The 22,586-nt window shown below is 30.8% G+C and overlaps 1 protein-coding gene across 2 annotated transcripts in view; it reads left to right on the forward strand.

Annotated features, from left to right (window-relative positions):
• The window catches only part of LOC143067384 (uncharacterized), a 65,284-nt gene extending 43,071 nt beyond the window's left edge, over positions 1 to 22,213 (forward strand). For both annotated transcript variants that reach the window (XM_076240609.1, XM_076240611.1), the window contains 2 exons: positions 16,075 to 16,120; positions 19,349 to 22,213. In XM_076240609.1, coding sequence (XP_076096724.1) covers positions 16,075 to 16,120; positions 19,349 to 19,525 — 223 coding nt within the window. In that variant the 3' untranslated portion in view covers positions 19,526 to 22,213. The remainder of the gene's footprint in view (positions 1 to 16,074; positions 16,121 to 19,348) is intronic.
• The last annotated feature ends 373 nt before the right edge of the window (positions 22,214 to 22,586 follow it).

The raw sequence follows: 22,586 nt of genomic DNA on the forward strand, positions 1-22,586 counted from the left end.
ATTCAGACATGATCTTCCCATCTAAAGATTGTACCCATATATTGCTGCTTTTCTAGAGCAAACTAGGTTTAAGTATGGTTTCAACATCTCTCTGACGAGAAAAAAAAAGGGGAGGGGGGGGTGAGGAATGGAAAATAAATCATAACAATATTTGTCCTAAATGCAAAAACTCAGAAAACATCCTCATATTACTTACTCAATATTAAACATTGTGTAAACTATTTTCTAAAAAGAATACCAATATCGTAATCTGGGCAGCTCTTACAGAGTTTGAATTAAAAATAGGCCAAGAAAGATTGGTTCAACAATATCAGACAGGCAGCTGACAGATATCTGTCCCAGTTATGATCCACACAAACTTTTGCCAATTGTAGGTAATAGATTCTTCTTAGACAATCAAATTGATAGTGCTCCAAATTACACTTTACTTTTCTAGCTTAATTAAATGTGGAAAAAGGGGGTATATATTTAAACAGAGGGGTTAAGGCTGATTTATCTACATTTCATCAGTTGAAATTAATGGATATTTCTACCCAGTAAAACTATGCCATGCTATGATCGATGCATTAGGATGGCATGAAAAGATAAACTTTTGGGTGATTTCAGCTGAAGGTTGTTTTAAACAGGATGAGGGGGTCAAACTAGAAGCAGTTGGTACTATTTTTTTAAATGGAAATCTATTTAAAGTCACCTGTATGAAAAACTTAAGGCAGATATTTAAAAAAAAAAAAAAAAAAGGCTTGTGAAATAATGTTTTCAACCTACACATTGGAACAACAACTAATTTTACTATTTGGAGCTCTTCACCATAGTGTTGCATCATACCAGTAAAATTATATCTAGACAAGACATATCACTGTATCCACAGTTTATATTTAGATTGACACACTGACATATGTTCATGTACATGCTTAGTGACATATGGAAGGTTTTTGTTATAAGATAGCCAGCTTTAGTTCAAACAATAACGGAGCAATCCCGTGATGTCCTTTCTATAAACAAACTATAGCCAGCTTTAGCTCAAACAATAACCTAGCAGTCCTGTGATATCCTTTTTATAAACAATCTATTTTAAAAAGTCAATGGCCTTCATTTCTATTTGCATGGTCTAAAAAGATTATTTTGAATTGATGTTCTATTCCCTGTGTCATTGACATCATACATGTATTACCAAAAAAGTTGTCAACATTTAAATTATGGAAATAAAGCATTGGGCAACAAATTCTTTAACATCTTTGTGATTTAATGTTTGTGTTTACTGTTTTATATGCAAAGTGCATACTTTGTGCTAACTAGAATTACCAAATATGGTTTTAGGGTGGTCATGCTTCAGTATCTGTCGGTCCCTGTGGTTACTTGACGTCAGAAGGCCCTGCTTGTATGTCAACATCATACATTTCTCTAAAGAATTTAAATTTACTTCTTGCAGAGCATAACATTCTGAATTTAAGTTATGAATATAGAAGTATAGATTAACCACAAAGGTTGGAGAGCACAGTGACTGTATAATCTGCTTTGAATATTTATTATAGGGTGATAAAAAAGTTTAAATACAATATTAAAATTTAATTTCTTTTTAACTGATTTTATCATCTGTTCCAGTCAATGCCCTAGTATTATAATTGACATAACAGAAAAAGTTTTTGAAGCATTGCAATTGGGTTTTCTGTAGACTTGAATATTCACTCTCTCTTCTAAACATTTAACAGTAATTTTACCCCATGTTGGAAGAGCACCATGCTCCCTGAGTATAATAACCCGCTTAAAGAATTAAAAAAAGAAATAGTAAGGTTTGCAGGTGACCTTAATTTCAATACAACATTTTAACCCGTCACAGTATTGACTGATTGCCAGTTGTGGAGTCCCCTTTTTCTGACTACATCCAGTCCCCTTTAACACAAATTTATTTATTATATAATTGTCATTAAATAGTTTTTGTTCTGAAAAGTGTCACTGAGAAAAGACTAAGTCACTCATGAAAACTTGCCACTTCATATTGAAAAAAAAATAGTTAAGTGGATAAATTATGCCAAAAGTATGTTAATTTATATGTTTTTAATTATTGGTATAATTTATCACAAGGACAATCTCAAAAACAAACAAAGACAATGTTTACTAGTGAAGATAAACACAAATATTAAAAGTCAGGAGCCTTTAGTTCAGTGGTTCATGCAGTCATTGGTTCATGTCTGTCATATTTGTTTTTTTCGTAAACAAATTAGATGGTTGAGTTTTATCATTTGAATTGTTTTGATGTCTGGGTCTTTCATATGGCATACATCCATTTTGTTGTGTATTATTGTTTTAAAGTGCCAGATAAACCATGCTTTTGGTTGTGAGGTTTTCTCCCTGTAATGAATACCCATTGTTGTCCTTTGGCTGTCGTCTGCTCTTTGGTCAGGTTGCTGTCCTTCCACACATTCTCCATTTCCATCAAATTTTTTCCATGGCCAGGAAATAATTCTGTTATATTGCATTTTAACCCTCAAAATGGTGTTTTTTAACTTATATATGTGAAGATTATCCAAATTAGAGTCAAATAAAATACAGTAGCTCAGTGCTGCTCTTTCCTCAAAATAATCTTACAAATAAAAATACTTTAAACCTGACTTTGATTCATTAACTTACAAATTTAAATTGTGTAAGAATCTTATTAACACTATATACTTGTAGTTAAGTAACAAGCTGTTGTTTGAAAGTTGATTGCACTGACTTCTGTAATACTTTAGTAATAGGCTTGTGCTAATTCTTTGGTCATTCAGGTGTAGAATACACTAGAAGAGACATTTTCTTTATAAAGTTGCTTCTGTTGGTAAATAAGTCAGTTAAAAAGGTCATGCCTTCTTGAGATTAAAGCAATAACTCATAGAACTCTCAAATTCATTTGTGATCCAAAAGTTTTAATAAATTGTTGAAAAATGTAGCTGCAACAACATAAATAATGTTTCCCTGTATGGAAGGGGTCCTGCTGATTTATTTATCTGAAAATATAGAATTTGTACCAAAAATACTTGTTTCCTTGAAATTTGGTCTCCTGAGAATTCAGTGAAAATTGGAAATTCAGACTACATTAATTTGATTTAAAAAATAGACCTTATAACCTACTATACTCCTCGACTATAAACTGTACTGCAGATACAAATATCACAAGTTTTTCTTTTTGCTAATAAAAAAAACTGCTTTCCCTTTTGTGTAATGCAGAATTTTTCTGATTTCCATAACAATATAAAGGATTTTGTAAACCAGCACATCAGATCTTCATACGTTACTTGTTGTATCTGCATAAATACAGATAGGTGGTTATTGTAAGGGTGTGAAGATATAATATGCACAACAGTCAGAAATCACTCAGTGTCAACTTTTTATAATAAGTGCATGTACATCAATTTTGCAATTGGATGGGAAATTTATTTTTGAATTTATTATATTTAAAAGCCATTAGTAAGCAAAGGAAGTGTAGTGATGCATAAGTATATGTATTTTGGAATGTATTAAAATGACATTAGAACTTACCAGGTTGATTATTTTTTATTGTTGAATTATATAAATTGAAAACCTTTTTTAATAATCTTGAAAAGAAAAAAACTGCTTTAAATTTTGAATTAGCATATTTTATAGTTGTTTGCTTATTTTGAAGTATAAAACTTTAAAAACATATGAATTAAGTGTTTAGAATGCTTATTCATTGAAAATGTCAATAAAAGCTATATATTTTATAGTTTAAAGGTAGCTTCAGATAGATGGCGCCTTAATATAAAACTTTTCTTTTATTTTGTTTATTTCAAGAAAATGAGTCTTAATTGAAGCCACTTAAACATGTATGAAACAAGTTTGATTAAATCAATGCAAGGTTGTACATGTGGGCAGTGGGTGTCTATTGGGAGAATACTTGGAGTGTGAGCTCATTGACAATGTACAAAAGTATAAACGGAACTACATCTATCAAGTAAAAGTACATGCTTTTATTGATACAATTGTTTATTATGACATCAGAATTAAGGTGGTTTGCAGAAATGAATCATAGTTCTCTTTAGAACTGCTAAATAATCTTTTGTTTTTCTCACGATTTACGCTATAGCAAACATACCAACACCTCTATAAAAAGATATCACAATAGTTAATTTTTCCGAACGCTGACCATCAGACCATCACCCACATCGATCTGCCTTTTTTATTCATGCATGTATTTAGTAGGTTTAAATTTTTTATTTTGCATACAAAAATTTAGGAATCTGCCCTTTTGCACTTAACTTTTTATTACATAATTAAATCAAATATTGTAAATTTTCAAAACATGCAAAGTACTATTTCTCCCAACAACACAAAACTTTTAATCCTTATGGAAAGATATGCCTATTTTATCAGCAATGACCAAAAAAAAAAAAAAGCCAAAAAAAATCCTATACATGTATATATGAAATGATGATGGCAAATAATAACTATTTGCATTAAGATTAAAAGGAAAATAAATGTTTACATATGAATTGGATGTAAAAGTCTTCTATTAAGATGAATAAATAAATTAATAAATAGCTCATGTAAAATGACTTATATCTGTAAAACAAAAAAGTTTAACTTAAATGACTTGCAAATTTTGGTGTCCTTCAAATACTTTTGAATCCTGATATTAAATTGTTTGCACAGATTTGTGGGTTTATGCATGCAATCTTTTGATATTTAACACTCACTTTAAACTAAGGGAATAACATTACATAATGCAGAGGAATTTTTTTTTCTGCTGGAGAGATGTCATTGTTGCATTGAAATGTAATCAAACTCCTTGGCATAATGTAAAACACTTAACATAAAGGAAGTTTATATTACTGTTCTGTAATTAAATGTTTATGTTTGACTCGTGATATTGATGATAGAAGTAAAGGGCTCAGGGTCAGCATCATCAGAACTATGTAATTGTATACTTAGATCTCTTGGGTTTTAATTAAGCCAATGAGTGATGACAATGCTTTATATGAAATGGTCATTTGGTCATCTGTGGAGAGTTGTTTCATTGGTAATCATACCGTACCTTGTTCTTTTTATATTTGATGTCTAGTGGCCAATATTCATGCATCTACTAGCATATCAGGAGAAAAAAACATGTTTATGTAATATTTATATGAACCCTGCTTTATACTGGACAGACACTGTTAGTCAGATATAAAACCAGCTTATAGACCAGGTTCTTCAAGAGCCAATATGGTTTTGCTCCACTTCCAAAATGCAGTGTGCTTTATTCTTCTAATGTGATGGTTTAATTTATGTTGTATAGTTAAGATGACACTCAGGTTGTATTTTTATTTGACTATGGTTAACCAGATTGTTTATTTAATTCACCGTGGTTGTCTAGTTGACAGTTATCGACCACATAAAATTTGAGCTTGGTTAACCATGGTCACAAATGTAGAAAACTATGGTTGTCAAATTGACCATGGTCATAAACTCGTTTGAGCTTTGTTGACCATGGTCACAAATGTAGAAAACCATGGATATCAAATTGACCATTGGCATGAACTCTTATAAAGTTTTAGCTTGGTAGACCATGGTCATAAACTCGTTTGAGCTTGGTCATCCATGGTCACAAATGTAGCAAACCATGGTTATCAAATTGATCATGGTCAACCACTTAAGATTTGAGCTTGGTCAACCATTTTCAGACGTATTAGCCATGGCCATAAAGATGGAAAACCATAGTTGACCATGGTGTAAAGCACATCCAACCATGGTGACCATGGTTATCAATGGTGAAGGGGGTAGCCATATTCAACCATGGTTGCATTTTACAGTGGAGAAGCAGCAAAAACCAATTTTAAAGTCTTTAAATTAAAATGGCTTGGAATCAAGCCCACAATTTCTTAAACACATTAGCAAGCAATCGACCATGAGACCACCAAGCATATCTGCTGCAGCTATTTATTTGTTATTGACCGTGATGTCTAGTTGATGTAAACCACTATATCTATCATCACAGCTTTTACATTGTACTAAATTATTCATCATACTGTAACCATTTTCAATACCACTGTTTGTTTATCATTTTAATTATGTACTTTTCAGTGTTATCCTCCATACATGTATATCTGTATTTTAACTGATATTTCCTACAGACAGATGTTATTATCACCTGACTTTCTCTCCCCATACAGCCTCACCCTTTATGCTTAGCAACATATAAACAACTGTGAAGGAAATAATTGTCTTTGAGTAATGAGGCTAATCATTATTTCAGAAAGGAAGTTACTGACTTCAAGAGTTACAATTAATAGTTTTATTACAAAGTTGTTTTTAGAAAATTATCTGCTATTTTGAAATGAGGCAACAGTTATACATATATTCCTGGGTTACATCATTAGAGAGATATACTTTTGATTTGTTATATTTCCACAAAAATACTGAGAAATATCATGTTGCTATGATCCACCATAATAGCTTTCCTTTAACATTTTTTGTAAAGATATTTCTATGGGGCCGAATTTTAAATGAAAACTGACTGGTATATTTTAGACTTTTGATATGGAAATTGTTCTAGATGCATACCGTAATATTGTTTGTCATTGCTTCTAAAAGTCAAGTTTGTTATAGACTCATATCATAAGGAACATTTTTTTCATTATTTCTATACACAATTTATTTCTGCATATAAGACCACATGAAAGGAAGACTGCAAAAAACAAAATTTCAGTTGCAGAAGGGGGAGGGGGAGGGGGGATGGCAATGTATGTAACCTATGAAAATTAAAAAACACTCTATTCTGCTTGTTGAAGTTTGGCTAAAAGAATGATTGTTTAACATCTCATTTAAAATTGGATACTCTTATATTGCCCTCACAGGTTATTGTTCAATATCAACAAATATTAATTCATTTCTCGTAACTGTATAAATAACAAATTGTTTCTAAATTTATGTACATGTACTTTGTAATACTGTGCTATACAATTGTTGATTTCCTGAAATGAATATTCATTAAGTGGTTGTACTCCTCAGTCAATGTCATTGGTTGAGTGGGCAATCAGCTGTTTTATACCTGTGTGGAAGTTAAAACATAGTAGAGTGTAACGCCCTGTGATGTAAAGGAAAATCCACTATATATATAAACAGAACATAAACATTGTACATTACAAAATTGATAAATTACTTTTGAAGGAAATTCAGTATTGAATGGACATAAACTACTAATTGAAAGCTTGCATACCAATTAGAGTAATAGAAAGATATTTGAAGCTTTTGAGTTGTTAAATTGTGACAAAGATTTATTTAAGCCAATTTGCACATTGGCGTTTATAAAATGAGTTCTGTGGCATTTTGTGTTACAATGGAAACTCCTCCTTCGCCAAGTCAAGTGTTCAGATATTTAGATTTACAAACAGAACATTCCGTAATAGAGGATAATAATAATACTCAGTTTATAACAGTATTTGAATTTTTGAAAAACTTCTGGTAAGTCAATTATTTGTTGGGATATTTTCTGTAATGAGTTTGCATTCAAAAGGGGCTTCTACAGAAATGTGTATGATGGGGAATAAAAGAGACACAACTTTTCTGTTCAGCTGCCTGTGGGCAAGTAGTCCAAGATAGCTCTGATGTCAAACGATAAACTGTTTCAGGGACTTGGTTGGACATGTCTGACATCTAATTACATGATTTTGGGACTGGAAGGGGTCATATCTGATGTCTGATAACTTGTTATATGGAACTAGATGGGACTGTATCTGATGTTGTACAGTCTGTTTAAAGGCTTGCCTTAAGCTTAGTCCCAAAAAAAGTTTGACCTTTAATGGTCAGAGCATTCATTTTCACGAATGTGACCTACCAAATTAGACTATTTACTGGATTTGTAATAACGTGAGGCACCTGAGATCACCCCAGATTTTTGTGGGGTTCGTGTTGCTTAGTCTTTAGTTTTCTATGTTGTGTCTTGTGTACTATTATTTGTCTGTGTGTCTTTTTTCATTTTTAGCCATGGCGTTGCCAGTTTATTTTTCGATCTATGTGTTTGACTGCCCCTTTGGTATTCTTTTGCCCCTCTTTTCTAGAACTTAAGGCATTAGATGTCAGATCTTTTGTAATGTCCTTTTTATTGCATATTAGCTTGATCATTTCATAACATCACAATACACTGCTATTAATATATGATATTGATTTATAGTAGTTTAAGGGACATATGTACTTTGTTATTTCAAAAAAAGATGAGATAGGGTATTTCTTAATATATTAGTTTTTCCTATCCTGATTGTTTTGCTTTGTTTATAAGGGCGCTTTCTGTTAAGTCATCCAATAAAAATTAGTCAGTAGTGTGGTTTTGTTTTCCCACAAGAGAAAGTGTGGGCAGATCGTGATGTCTATTTATAAATGTATTCTGTGAAATTTGTATTTACTTGAAAGGAATCGATAAATATTTTAGATAACATATCCAAATATTTAAGTCCATGGTATGGCATGTACATTTGTGTAGACATATTTTGTCAAGGTGTGTAAACAAAATTTTTGCTTCCCAAATATTTATTTAATTTTTGGAATTAGGTATATTATTTGTATTGAATCAAAAATATGTTGTGTTTGAAAAGTTAAGTGTTTGTTTTATATCCTTATTGAAGACTTAAAGTGTACAATTTATGATTCTCAAAGAAAAAAAAATTGGAAAATGTACCAGTATAGCTAAAGCTTAACCTCCAACCTGCAACTACTATAAAGATTATATTAGAAGATGACATCAAATATTTATAGTCATTATTGTTGTCGAGCCTGCAACTTTTGTTGCAGAAAGCTCGACATAGGGATAGTGATCCGGTGGCGGCGGCGGCGGTGTTAGCTCACTTCTTAAAAACTATATATTTTAGAATGTGGAAGACCTGGATGCTTCATATTTTGTATATGGATGCCTCATGTTATGAAGTTTCCGTCAGTCACATGTCCATTGTCCTTGACCTCATTTTCATGGTTCAGTGACCACTTGAAAAAAAAGTTCAGATTTTTTGTAATGTTAAATTCTCTCTTACTGTAAGTAATAGGATAACTATATTTCGTATGTGCTTGCCTTGCAAGGTCCTCATGCCCGTCAGACAGTTTTCACTTGACCTCGACCTCATTTCATGGATCAGTGAACAAGGTTAAGTTTTGGTGGTCAAGTCCATATCTCAGATACTATAAGCAATATGTCTAGTATATTCGGTGTATGGAAGGACTGTAAGGTGTACATGTCCAACTGGCAGGTGTCATCTGACCTTGACCTCACTTTCATGGTTCAGTGGTTATTGTTAAGTTTTTGTGTTTTTGTCTGTTTTTCTCATACTTTATGCAATAGGTTTACTATATTTGTTGTATGGAATGATTGTAAGGTGTACATGTCTAGCGGGCAGATGTCATCTGACCTTGACCTCATTTTCATGGTTCAGTGGTCAATGTTAAGTTTTTGAGTTTTGGTCTTTTTATCTAATACTATATGTCGTAGGTCAACTATATTTGGTGTATGGAAATATTTTATGATCTATATGTCAATCGTGCAGGTTTTATTTGACCTTGACCTGGTTTTCACGGTTCATTGCTCATTAAGTTTTTGTGTTTGGTCTATTTTCTTAAACTATAAGCAATAGGCTCAACTATATTTGTCATGTTTGTTGTATGGAAGCATTGTTAGCTGTACATGTCTGCCTGGCATATGGTTCAACTGACCTTGACCTCATTTTTATGATTCATGTTAAGTTTATGTGACAGTCGTAATAAAGCTTTATATTTAGGAGTATCAACATAATATCAATGATTAGTAAAGAAGGCGAGACATTTCAGTGTGTGCACTCTTGTATTATAGTTATCCAGCGTTTGGTGTTCATGTCAATTGACATTTTCTTGTCTGTTGCAAAGATTATAATACTGTTGCATCATCTGTTATTTATTTTTGTATGATGGAATAAGGATGTTGATTATATCATTGTATTGTCCAAATGCATATAATCTGCATGTACATTTGTACATACATAAGATGTGTTTAGGATGCCTAATCTCCCAAAGTATCATTTATCTATGTTGTGGATGTCAAATCTCCCTTTATCATTTACCTGTATTTTGGATCCCTAATCTCCTATTATCATTTACCTGTTTTTTGGATGCTGAATCTCCTTTATCATTCACCAGTGCTTTGGATACCTAATTTCCCCTAATCATTTACCTGTGTGTTGGATGCATAATCTCCAGCTACCATGTACCTGTGTTTTAGATGCCTAATCTCCCAAAATCATTTACCTGTGTTTCGGAACTTTCGATACGATTTACCTGTGTTTTGGATGCCTTATCTCCCGCTACCATTTACCTGTGTTTTGGATGCCTTATCTCCCGCTACCATTTACCTGTGTTTTGGATGCCTCAAATCTCCCATTATCATTTACCTGTGCTTTGGATGCCTAATCTCCCCTTATTACATACCTGTGTTTTGGATGCCTAACCTCCCTTTTATTCTTACCTGTGTTTTAGATGCCTAATCTCCTTTTATTACTTACCTGTGTTTTATTGCCTAATCTCCCCTTATTACTTACCTGTGTTTTGGTTGCCTAATCTCCCCTTATCATTTACCTGTCTTTTGTGACATAAATCCAAAAACCTGTGTCAAACTGGATTCTATTTATTTTTCTTTAAAATAAATAATTGTTTGACCTTTGAACAAAAAAAGAAATAAGATATATCTTTAGATGTTGACAATGTCATATTTGCAGGTCAAAATAGAAAAGTCATTACTTTTTTCATCATATACATTTGTACTTTCCAATACAATAAATTGCTATGTATTCTCTGTATGGAGATGGTGTAATTCTTAGTAGTAGTGACACAGCATCAACTAATTATTGCATAAATAATTTAAAGAACAATTTCAGTAAAAACCCCAACACGCATTTAGTTTAGACTTGAATGAAAATCAACTACACCTAGCTTTATTTTTATTGATGGTGAGACACTTAATATTTTATAACACTTAGGTCTTTGCTCAGGCTGTATTTTGAACTTCTGTGGCATTGGTAAATCTGTTTTTTTAAGAACCACACCCAAAGTTCAAGGCAAAAGTTGTAAATTATGTAATTAGAAACTTGAAGTTTCTTTAGTCTCGAATGTGTATCTGCTTCCTTAAATCCTTCAAAAGCAGTCTATCTCAGTGGAAATCTTAAACGTTATCAAATTATATGCTAACTTAACTTAAAAGCAGGTAACTGATAATTGTCTTCAACCAAGAGCATGTAATTATGTATGATAAAACAAGTGCCAAAAAAATGTACTTTGACATAATACGTAGTGTACTTAATCAACTTGGAAGAAATGATACAACAATGCTTATGCATAAATAGGTCTTGTTAGGATTTAGATATTATTATCATATTGCATAATCATGATTCTAAGTATTTGAACAAGACTAGCAACAAACTTATAGAACATTAAAAAAAAAATACATATTAGTCCTTATTTTAAAAAGTACTTGAAGTGTGTATAATCTACCCCCAGTTAAAAAGCAACTTTTCTAATAAAAAAAATATATATATATATATTCAGATATTATGAGCGTGGACTGAAGCCTTTCAAATAGCTCTCTTTATGCTTCTTTCTTCATTAGAGGTATACAATTCAGTTATTGATAATCCATACTACCATACAATGTGTGTCACCAAAGGCACAGATTAGAGTGCTATTTTAATCATTTGACTGACTTACATTCCTCAATCTTTCAGTGAACATTAATGAAACTAAAAAGTCTGATGGGAATCACTGCCTCAGTGTTAACTACATGTTTTCCCTTTTAAGTTCACTCAAATGGATTTCTATTTTAATCAAAGCTTGAAAAATTAAGTCAAAAGCAAATGTATTTTTTTTACAGTCTTTCAATATTCTGATTCTGAATCAAAACAAGAACAACTGAAAACAAATATAGTATGTCTTATAATTTTATTTTATCCCGGAAGACAGACTGTGACTTCTGCGAGGTCAATTTATAATATTAAATGATTATTGAAAGTTCTTGGGTCTCCTTTAGTGATTTAATGCCTTTCATTTTACTTGTTCCCTGTTTCAAACTGACGTCAGGCATGTATATTTGACACCACCTGCTATTGTTTTTACCTTTGAGACAGATAATGACAAACTTTGCATATATTGGGTAATTAGTCATGCAATGTCTTATTTGAACTCATTTATACTATATCAAATGTATGGTTCAAGTAAGGTGTACTGTCATTTTATATGTCTATTTTGTCAGGTTAAAGGATGTGTATCAAAAGAAATGTAGAGAAGTTTAATGTATTTGTTTTCATTGTTAATATTTCTCTCTACTAAGCAGAATATTCAATATTGCCCTGTGTTTGGTATATTATAATGCTAGGATTTGTTCGTTTTCATTGTTATATATTTCTCTCTACTAAGCAGAATATTCAATATTGCCCTGTGTTTGGTATATTATAATGCTAGGATTTGTTCGTTTTCATTGTTATATATTTCTCTCTACTAAGCAGAATATTCAATATTGCCCTGTGTTTGGTATTATAATGCTAGGATTTGTTCTTGAGAGTTCGTTATGTTCATGAAAAGCACTAGAAGCTCACATGAACATGTTATTGACCTGTTAGTACCAAGGCCAGATTAGAAACAGGTGTTATCCCATCTATGTCAAGGTCATTTGTTACATCTAAAAATAGCAAACTTTACAACTTTCTATCAATTTTATTTTTAAACTGGTATATGCATTGAAAGTTGAGGCATGACTGGAGCCCCCCACCCCCACCCCACTCCCTTATAAAAAGTTCTGGATCTGCCACTGTGAATATTAAAGTTGCATTGTAAAGTCTAAATTTGTAAGATGTTGTACAAAAATAATTTTAATTTTAATACTCTGTACAGTGGAGAGGACAGTGTGCTTATTGTTTTAATTTGTGAATTCCATTGAGCTCTGCTCCAAGATATCGGAGTTTGGTTTATTTTTCAGTTCAACAAATAATTTAACATGTAATCTTATAATTTAATTGCACACCATGGAAAGGTCTGACCAGAAATTGATTATCATGTTCAGAATAGATGATTTAGTGTAAACAAGTCACTCTAGCTGGAGTTTATTTAAGGTTAAAAGGTCATTTGTCAAAGACCATGGTTGTTTTCAGAGATAATAATTTTAAATCTAATGATGTACACCCATAGGTCAAAGCTCCATTGGTCAAGGACTACCATCAAGGACGTCTTGTTTTGAAATATTTTAGATAATAGTGATAATGACAACTTTCAATAGAATTTAAACACAGATATTGAACTGTTATGATTGAAATGATAAATAAACCAGGGACTTTAAATATTTGTGAAGGAATACAAAAATAAACTGAAGAAAAAGTAGTCCTAAAATCAGGCCATTCACGTTTTCAAGTTTGTCATGTTTGGAGCCTTTTATATATAAAAAAAAAAAAGGTTTACTATTTAGTATGGGTTTTGCTTGTTTGTTGAAGGCCATACATTAGTGCAGTGACCTATAGTTGGTTACATCCTTGTGTTCATTGGTCACAGTGGATAGTTCATTGTCACAGTGGCAATCATACCACATATATTTATGTCCTATACATGGCATTGCATGGTCGATGATTACAAGAATAGTGCAATGCATTCTTAATTTGTATTACAGTTTTGTTAGCATTGTGTTTTCGTGATCTAGAAACATTCTAGATTGTATATTATCACTGCAGAAAAATAGATTCTAAATTCAAGCCAAAAGCAAGTCTCAGACTATATATAGCCTCACATTTACATTAGTAAAACAAATCTTTTAATACATTTGGATTGTGTTTGATTGTTTTTTTTAGTCAATGTTTCTTTTTATAGAACATTTATATAACATTTGTGTTTGTACAAGCCCACAGGAAGTTGTAAGGTAAATTAAACAGCATGCATGTTGTAAATTTCCTCTAGATCTATTTTTGAAAAGACTTAAATTGATAACTTTGATTGTAAACAAGAGGTTTCTTCAAGTTCATTTCCTTTGGCTAAGATTTTTCTTGTCATTTATGTGAAGTTCAGTTTAAACATGTGAGATCACAAGTAACATTTTACAAGTATACAACATAATGTAGGCTTTTATAGTAGTTCCTTTATTTTTTGGTGATCCATTTATCAGATTAGATTCAGACCTGATATTAAGATACAGAAATGTATGTATAATTTAAAGTATAAAAACCAAACAAATGGATTGCTTCTAAAACATAAAAAACATGTAAATAAACAATTAGCAATACAAATATGTATCATTTGCAAATATATTTTTTTTAAATCATAATATTCAGAGTTTGTTTGGGGCTTTTTTCCCCCTTTCTTTTTCTTCTATGTTAGACTTGTGATGTTTGATTTTGTCAGTTTTTTATGGACTTCCCTTCTTTGCCCTGGAGTTTAATGTTTTTGTTATACTTTAAATCTTAGACAACATGCCTCCCCTCAAGTTAGCAATATTAAATAACGATTTGATAAGTTGTTTCAAGTTCTTCATAAAATATGACTTTGCACTCGGTTGATATAATATGAGTAAACATTATTAACATTTCCTGATGTACTTTTAGCATACTGTGAATTAGTAAAAGTTTAACAAGTAAATTGTGGGTGTATATGTAAAAGTTTTAACTAGTAAATAGTGGGTGTATTATGTACTGTCTTAGTTGATACAGTATATCTCAATAGAATTATATTGTAGTAACTTTCAGTTTCAGTATGGTGCTGTAATTCACAGAATCCATTCAAAGTTCTTACATCATCACCAATACAAAAATCAAGTTGACTTTTGCAAGTATTTCCTGCCAACCTGGTCACTACTGGAATATTAGTCAATATTGGCAAATACTGGTCAATTGAAATATTTATATTACTATAGAAACCAGTCCTTGTCTTGTCTATAAATATGGATATAGATAGATACAGAGTTTAACTAGAGTACGACTATTCTGCAATTCATGTGCCTCTAAAGATTGTTACTTAGGTTGGCAGTCTATAGGTTATTGACCTAAAGAGGTCTAATCTAATTATTTGTTATTAGTTGTGAACTGGTAATATCCAGTTATAGCCATGAATGAGTCAGAAAAATGTTATGTCCATGTAATGTCTCCTTCTGTCCTCAAAACTTCTTCCCTAAATGATGGGTAGCCATTGCAAATGACCTATGGTTGAATGTTGAGGTGCTTGACCTTCATATGTCCTGAAATGAGAGCATGACATGGTCAAGGATTTAATGGTGGGTTACCTGTAGTGTTAAGTGTTTTGGTAAGCACTTTTATAACCTGTACATAAACAATGTTTATCTTTAAATAGAAGTGAATTTGGTCCTGTATTTTATTATTGTAGTGGATCTGTAAGAAGTAAGGTGGCAAAGCTCTTGTAGTGAATAGTTTTTGAAATATAATTATTGAAAGCTTGAAAATCAAAAGTTTATTAGTGAATATTCGAAAGTGAAAAATAGAAAAGTGTAGTTAGTGAAAACTATAACTTTTGTTGTATACTTCATTGGGTGAGAACCTGCTTTTCTATGAAAGTCATGGAATTTTGTAACCCACCAAGTAGAATGTATGGCAATGGGAATATATTTGTTTTTCCTGATCTCCAACTAACTCAAGCTTTGAAAGAAGTTGATTGGATTAGTTTGTTTGATATTGAAGAGTAAGAACTTTGTTTATATTTGTTATTATTTTTATGGACTCTGTTTCCTGTAAACATTATAGAATTGCAGCAAAAATAATGAAATAAAGAAACGAAATTTTTTGAATGTATATATTTCCTAGGGTTTTTATGCATGAGAATAGGTTATGATATATTGAATCTATTGTTATGTGTTTTATTTATATCGGTTATAATGTAGAATTATTGACTGCATGGTGCTTGAATGAACTCTAGCCTAGTTTATTCCAAAGCATTTATATGTTGGATTAATGGATTATTGATTTTATTTTCAGTTGATGGACAATAATTTCCAAGTTTGGTAATTGTTTTGCTGAGTGCTCTTTATTGCAACAATATGATTTACTGTAAAGACAATTTATAACAGCAGTCAATTTTTATAAAATTATTAATGTTTACTTTTGTCTTTTTCAGTGGTTCAAGTACTGTTGCTATTGATAACAAAATAGAACAAGCTATGGTAAGTAAATAAAGACAGATTAGTTTTGAATACTCTGAATATTACCTAAGTCTGCACCAAAAACTTATCTGTTTTGCAAAAACTTGCTGCTATTAAATCAAAATAAAATTTTACTAGTCATGGGTATCAGACTAGTGGCTAACAGTGCAGAATAATCATACTGTTTAATAGGGATATTTAAACAATTAAAAAAGCATTAAAAATACAAATGGCATCATAAGGCATCAAGTGTATATAAACTCTTGACATTGCAATGTTAAAGAAAAAAACAAGTGGATAATATTAATAGTGTAAAAATATGCAAGTGTTCGGTAAACAGGAAGTTGTCGAGTGATGAATCTGAAAATGCATCACACGGTATAGCTGACTTATAAAAATCCTGAAACCAAATTTCAGAAATCCTTGTATTGTAGTTCCTGAGAAAAATGTGACAAAAATTTTGTACTTGGTTATCATGTGTAAAATCATACAAGTGTTCGGTAAACAGGAAGTTGTCGAGTGATGAATCTGAAAACGCATCACACGGTATAGCTGACTTATATAAATCCTGAAACCAAATTTCAGAAATCCTTGTATTGTAGTTCCTGAGAAAAATGTGACGAAAATTTTCAACTTGGCTATCATGTGTAAAATCATACAAGTGTTCGGTAAACAGGAAGTTGTCGAGTGATGAATCTGAAAACGCATCACACGGTATAGCTGACTTATATAAATCCTGAAACCAAATTTCAGAAATCCTTGTATTGTAGTTCCTGAGAAAAATGTGACGAAAATTTTCAACTTGGCTGTCATGTGTAAAATCAGACAAGTGTTCGGTAAACAGGAAGTTGTCAAGTGATGAATCTGAAAACGCATCACACGGTATGGCTGACATATATAAATGTTGATACCAAATTACAGAAAGGGTGGATGTGTAGTTCCTGAGAAAAATGTGACGAAAGTTTCATGGGACGGACTGACTGACGGACTGACGGACTGATGGACGGACGGACTGACAGACAGAGGTAAAACAGTATACCCCCCCTTTTTTAAAGCGGGGGTATAAATATGGCGGAAAAAGGCTAACTCGGACTTTTAACTTATATTTGCATTGGTATTATTAGGTCTCAAAACAAAAGAAAGAAAATTAAGAATCTTCTAAAATTTTGGTAAATGACTTTTCATGAGCTATTACGTTTTATATGAACAAATTAATGGGTGTTGTGGGGCAAAATATTTTACATTGTATTGTATGAAAAAACACCAAGGAGTCTGAACATTTGACACAAATTCCCAAACCTCACCTAAGTACACCATTTAATGTTATGTATATATGAGATATTATGTATATATGAGATGTTATGTATATATGAGATGTTATGTATATATGAGATGTTATGTATATATGAGATATTATGTATATATGAGATGTTATGTATATATATATATATATGTTATGCAGTTGGTTGCTTCAATTTGCAACTTTGTGCATCAAACATAAACATCATGAAATCAACACCATGAACAGGATATACATTCTAATAATGTAATTGATTAAAAAAAAAAACAGATGTTTATTTACTCGGTTACCATGAAGCTTTTTATATTTAGAAAAGAAGAATATTGCATCATCACGTTTTTTTTCTGCAACATTTGCTAATGATTAATTAGTTATTAATGACAGATAGGATATCAATATATTTTTGTTAACGACTAAAACAATGAACATTTGTATAAATATTTTCCGCCTTTCCTGAATATAATTTAAGTTTTGTAAATTAGTATCTTCAATAAAGTATTGCAAATCAGATTTAACGCTCTCCAGGCTGGACATTTAACAAAGAAATTTATCTGAACCCATAATACATGTTACCCAGAACAGCCTAGTGTTCAAAATTATAATTGTTATGTTCCCTGCTGATCACAGCAAGTTGGCCACCATAACTAAATGTAAATGCAGCTATAATTAATGAAAAATAGGTTATGTTATTTAAGATTGATAGCTGTCATATATTTGACAGAAGATACACTTATTATCCCCTATAGGAATGGTGACTGATAACTGCATCAGCAAATAAACCGAAATGCAAAAAAAAAAAGCTACTAAAATAAAGATAAGTTGACGACTCAGAAATAGTGGTCCTTAAATGTCAATAATGTGTGATATTATAACTCATTGGTATGCTTTCACATAGTTTGGGACACAAAGCTAGTAATTTTAATACTGATAACAAAAAACTAGTAATGTATATTTGGTGTTTATATGTTAGAAGACCAAATCATTCCTGTTTTAATCAGAACATGACAATATTGTTTTACAAAACTTCGTTATTGATATGTCATGAATGTTGGTTTCTTACATCTCTTCATCCATTAAAGGGAAATTAAGGTGTCCACAATTCTACTTTATACAGTGATTAAATATGTAACCATAGTAACATTTACCTCAGAAACAACATCTAAAGATGGTAACAAATTTTTATTGTGTTATTATAATGAAATCAATTTTTCCTCTGAGTATTCAGAATAATTTCTGCAGAATTTTTCCTTTGTTGTTAGTTAATACTAGTTGGCTAATATTTTACTATAACTCAATAGTGAGAGTGTACAACATTAAGTATCTTGTTATATTTGACAATTGTATCAATATTTGATGGTTGGTAAATGTGTCTTGGGACTATTTAGCTAGCTAACACTCCTTCCTAAATTGGCTTTACTTGATAAGACTTGATATCATGGTACTGACTGTTTTTGTTTCTACACAAGTTCTGTGGAAAAAATGTAAATGCCAAATGATTGATCACTAAATAGATGTATAAGCAATTTGTAAACTTTAATCTACCATGACTGACTTCATTTTAAAGAGAAGGTTTAAATGGTGAAAAAAAAACTTCATTATGCAAAAATAATAACAAAATTGTATAATTAGAGTATTAGGTTCTGTAATTTTAGGGCCAATGCAATGCATTTTGGTTTTGAACTTGAAAAGCCCCTAGCTCACTCAATTTGTTTTGTAATACCTTTTTCCACAGTTCAGTTGAACCCAGCATGTTTTTTCTGGACATCTAATGGTTATAGTTTGTAATGAAAACCTGATGAATGCTTTTTTAATAGTGTTTTTTTTATGAGGTAAACATGTAATATTTATATTTCGTTAAATCTAGTGTTGTTCAGCATCAAGAATACTTTCCAGATTTACCCTAAAAGTTATCAACAATGTTATGAACAATTCCTGTTTTATTTTTCTAGGATCTGGTAAAAAGTCATTTGATGTATGCTGTGAGAGAAGAGGTAGAAGTTTTAAAGGAACAAATAAAAGAATTAATGGACAAAAATCAACAGTTAGAGTATGAAAACCAGATCTTAAAAAATTCTGCTAGTCCTGAGACGCTCTCCAAACTTACCAGTCCTTCATCATCATCATGACAGCATCATAATGGATGTCTACAGATAAATTAAAACCATCATGTGGTGACACTGATGACCAAGGCCATCTCTATGGTAACCAGAGTTCATCAATAGGGTTCAAGTGGTCTGAGTTACTCCTGTTGAAACTCAGCAATTGTCATGGCTACCCACTGGATCAATAGAATATGCTGTCCCAAGATATTGCAAAGCTAATTTTGACATTTTACTTATTAATTTCATACATAATCAGAATATCAGTATTATTTATTTTGTAATGATATTGATTTTTAACATGTCAATTATATGAAAGAGTATCATTTAGCTGTGAAAATTTAGGATGTCACTGATTATCAAAATTATGCATTACTTATTATATTTTAGGATTATGAAGGACATAATTGTAAATAATAATGATTTGAAGGATGAAAAAAAATCTAGGGAAAAAACGTTTTAAAAACAGACAGTTACTCTCAATTCAAATTTTGTAATTTGGTTGGATTTTAATTTTATTTGTGAAAAATAATGACCATATTAATGGATGCAATTAAATACTTTGAAAATAAAAAGGTTCACCTGATGTTTTTACCATTGAACCTGAATGTCATCTTGCTATTGGGCATATTGAATTTTTGATTTTATATAAGTTTTTATAAATTGGATGGCTGTTACAGATAAGACACTATAACTTGATGAAGAAAGGAAAGACTGTCTGCTTAATTCTATAGCTTCAGTTTGCATTCTATTTTCCTATCATTTCAGTGTTGCTTTTTGCTTAAAGATTCACTTTGTATGATGTATAGATATTTGTAATGAATATAAATGTAAAATAGGTTACTAGCTGTCCCTGATTGCTTTGAACAGTTTTTGTGCTGAAGTGTTTAAATTCATAAGCTGAGAAGGTTCTCAACGAAAATAGAACTGTACATATACTGCACACATTTTTTTCAATAATAGTTGTTCATATTGAACCATTGTTTTTCACATGCATAATAACATGGTATTCACAGCATTAATGAGAATTTGTGGATAACAAATCAAACTGAAGATAAACTACATTTTAATGGGATTACACCAGTTATTACATAGATTGAGTTTTGTGAGGATTTGTTACTAAATAGAATGAAATAACTTTTTAAATGGTAAATTTCATGAAGAAGGGGAGATAATTCAAACAATTATTAAAGTGGCCAGTATAAATCCCCAGTGCAGTATGCATGATTATCGTTTTGTTCGACCTTAACTTTAATAATGCAATTTAATATTAACACAATAAATCTATGAATATAATTGTATATTTGTATTATATGTATATTGATGTAACAGATATTGTTATATTTTAATAGAATATATTATATATGAAAATAATTTAATTTTCATCTTTCTTCAGTTTTATTGTTTAATATCAGCTTAACATGTTTCTCTTTTCATGTTACTTTTAAATGAATTGCATATTATTTGGCTTGGTTATAAAAATGCCTAAAATCATATGATTTTTCAAATACTTCCTTTTGAAATGATATTTTAAATTTAAAAGCTTATTCTTTATATTAGGTATGTGTTATTACCTTTTTGGAAACTGTTGGGTCTGTTTTAAATGAATTAGAATAAGAAGTAATAGTAAAAGTTATTCAAATTGGAATTAGTTTGCTGGAAAGATCAAACCAGTCATTTTTACATGTTTAGAAAATTGTCATATAATAGAGTTTTTAGAATTTTACTTTTTATTTGTTATTTTGCCTTTAAAATGTATTAAAATAAGTTTTCAAAGAAGTGCTATAATTTATTTTGAAGGAAAGTGTTATATGTTTTTATATTTTGTTTGAAATATTTAAGTTTAATCAAAGATACTGTGTTTTAACAGATTTAGTATGTTCACACAAACACTTACTGTAAATGTAACTAAAAACGTTTGATTAAGAAGTCAAACTACATTTGATTAAATGTTAAATATTTCAAGAAATTGTTTTCTATTTCTTATCTCTGATTAATGGCATATTTATCAAAGAGACATTTATTGTATTGTTTTGATAAATGACTCTTTGAGAATATGTATAAAAAGATGAAAACAATGTTTAAGTATATCAGACAATCTATCTTTCTTATTGGGGGCGAGGGAGGGATGACATATTGAATTATAAATGGTTACTATTTAATTAATTTTGAAATTTAGAAATAAAAAATTATAAATCAACTTAAGTTTAGGTCTTTTATAATTATGTTGAAAGAAATTTATTTGGGGTACCTGAAAGTTGGTTGGTTCCTGCATCAATAGAAATTATGTCTCCTTTATTCGTTTAACTGACATTAAAACCTATGAAAATGTTATTTAAAAGAAGAATTATGATATGTTAACGCTGTATAGAATAACAGAAAACACATATCTCAAAAGGATCTGCAATTTTTTAACCAAATAATCTGTTCCAAGATATACTCGTATGATTCAATTTGTTAACACATAAAAGGACATTTAAATTAAAAAAAAATAGCTTTGTCCTGTAAGTGGTTTTATAGTACAATATTGTCTGGTATATTTAAAATCTTGAAACATGCTGGAAGATGATTTAAACCAAAATGAGATTGTTCTGGTAAGGGAGTTAATTGCCATTGTGATATGAATGTAATGTGCAAAAGTACTTGGAGAGAAATATGACATTTATAAACTAAATAACATTACCATGAAATTAAAATAAATTTAATTTACAATTATTATTGTGTTGACTATTTAAAGTGCCATCAAAGAGTTGAATTTAACAAGTATCAGTCAAACCTGCCAACATACATTATATAGATATGGTCAAACCTGCCAACGTACATTATATAGATATGGTCAAACCTGCCAACGTACATTATATAGATATGGTCAAACCTGCCAACGTACATTATATAGATATGGTCAAACCTGCCAACGTACATTATATAGATATGGTCAAACCTGCCAACGTACATTATATAGATATGGTCAAACCTGCCAACGTACATTATATAGATATGGTCAAACCTGCCAACGTACATTATATAGATATGGTCAAACCTGCCAACGTACATTATATAGATATGGTCAAACCTGCCAACGTACATT

This window comes from Mytilus galloprovincialis, chromosome 3 (genome assembly GCF_965363235.1).
Source record: "Mytilus galloprovincialis chromosome 3, xbMytGall1.hap1.1, whole genome shotgun sequence".
NCBI classification, from domain to species: domain Eukaryota; kingdom Metazoa; phylum Mollusca; class Bivalvia; order Mytilida; family Mytilidae; genus Mytilus; species Mytilus galloprovincialis.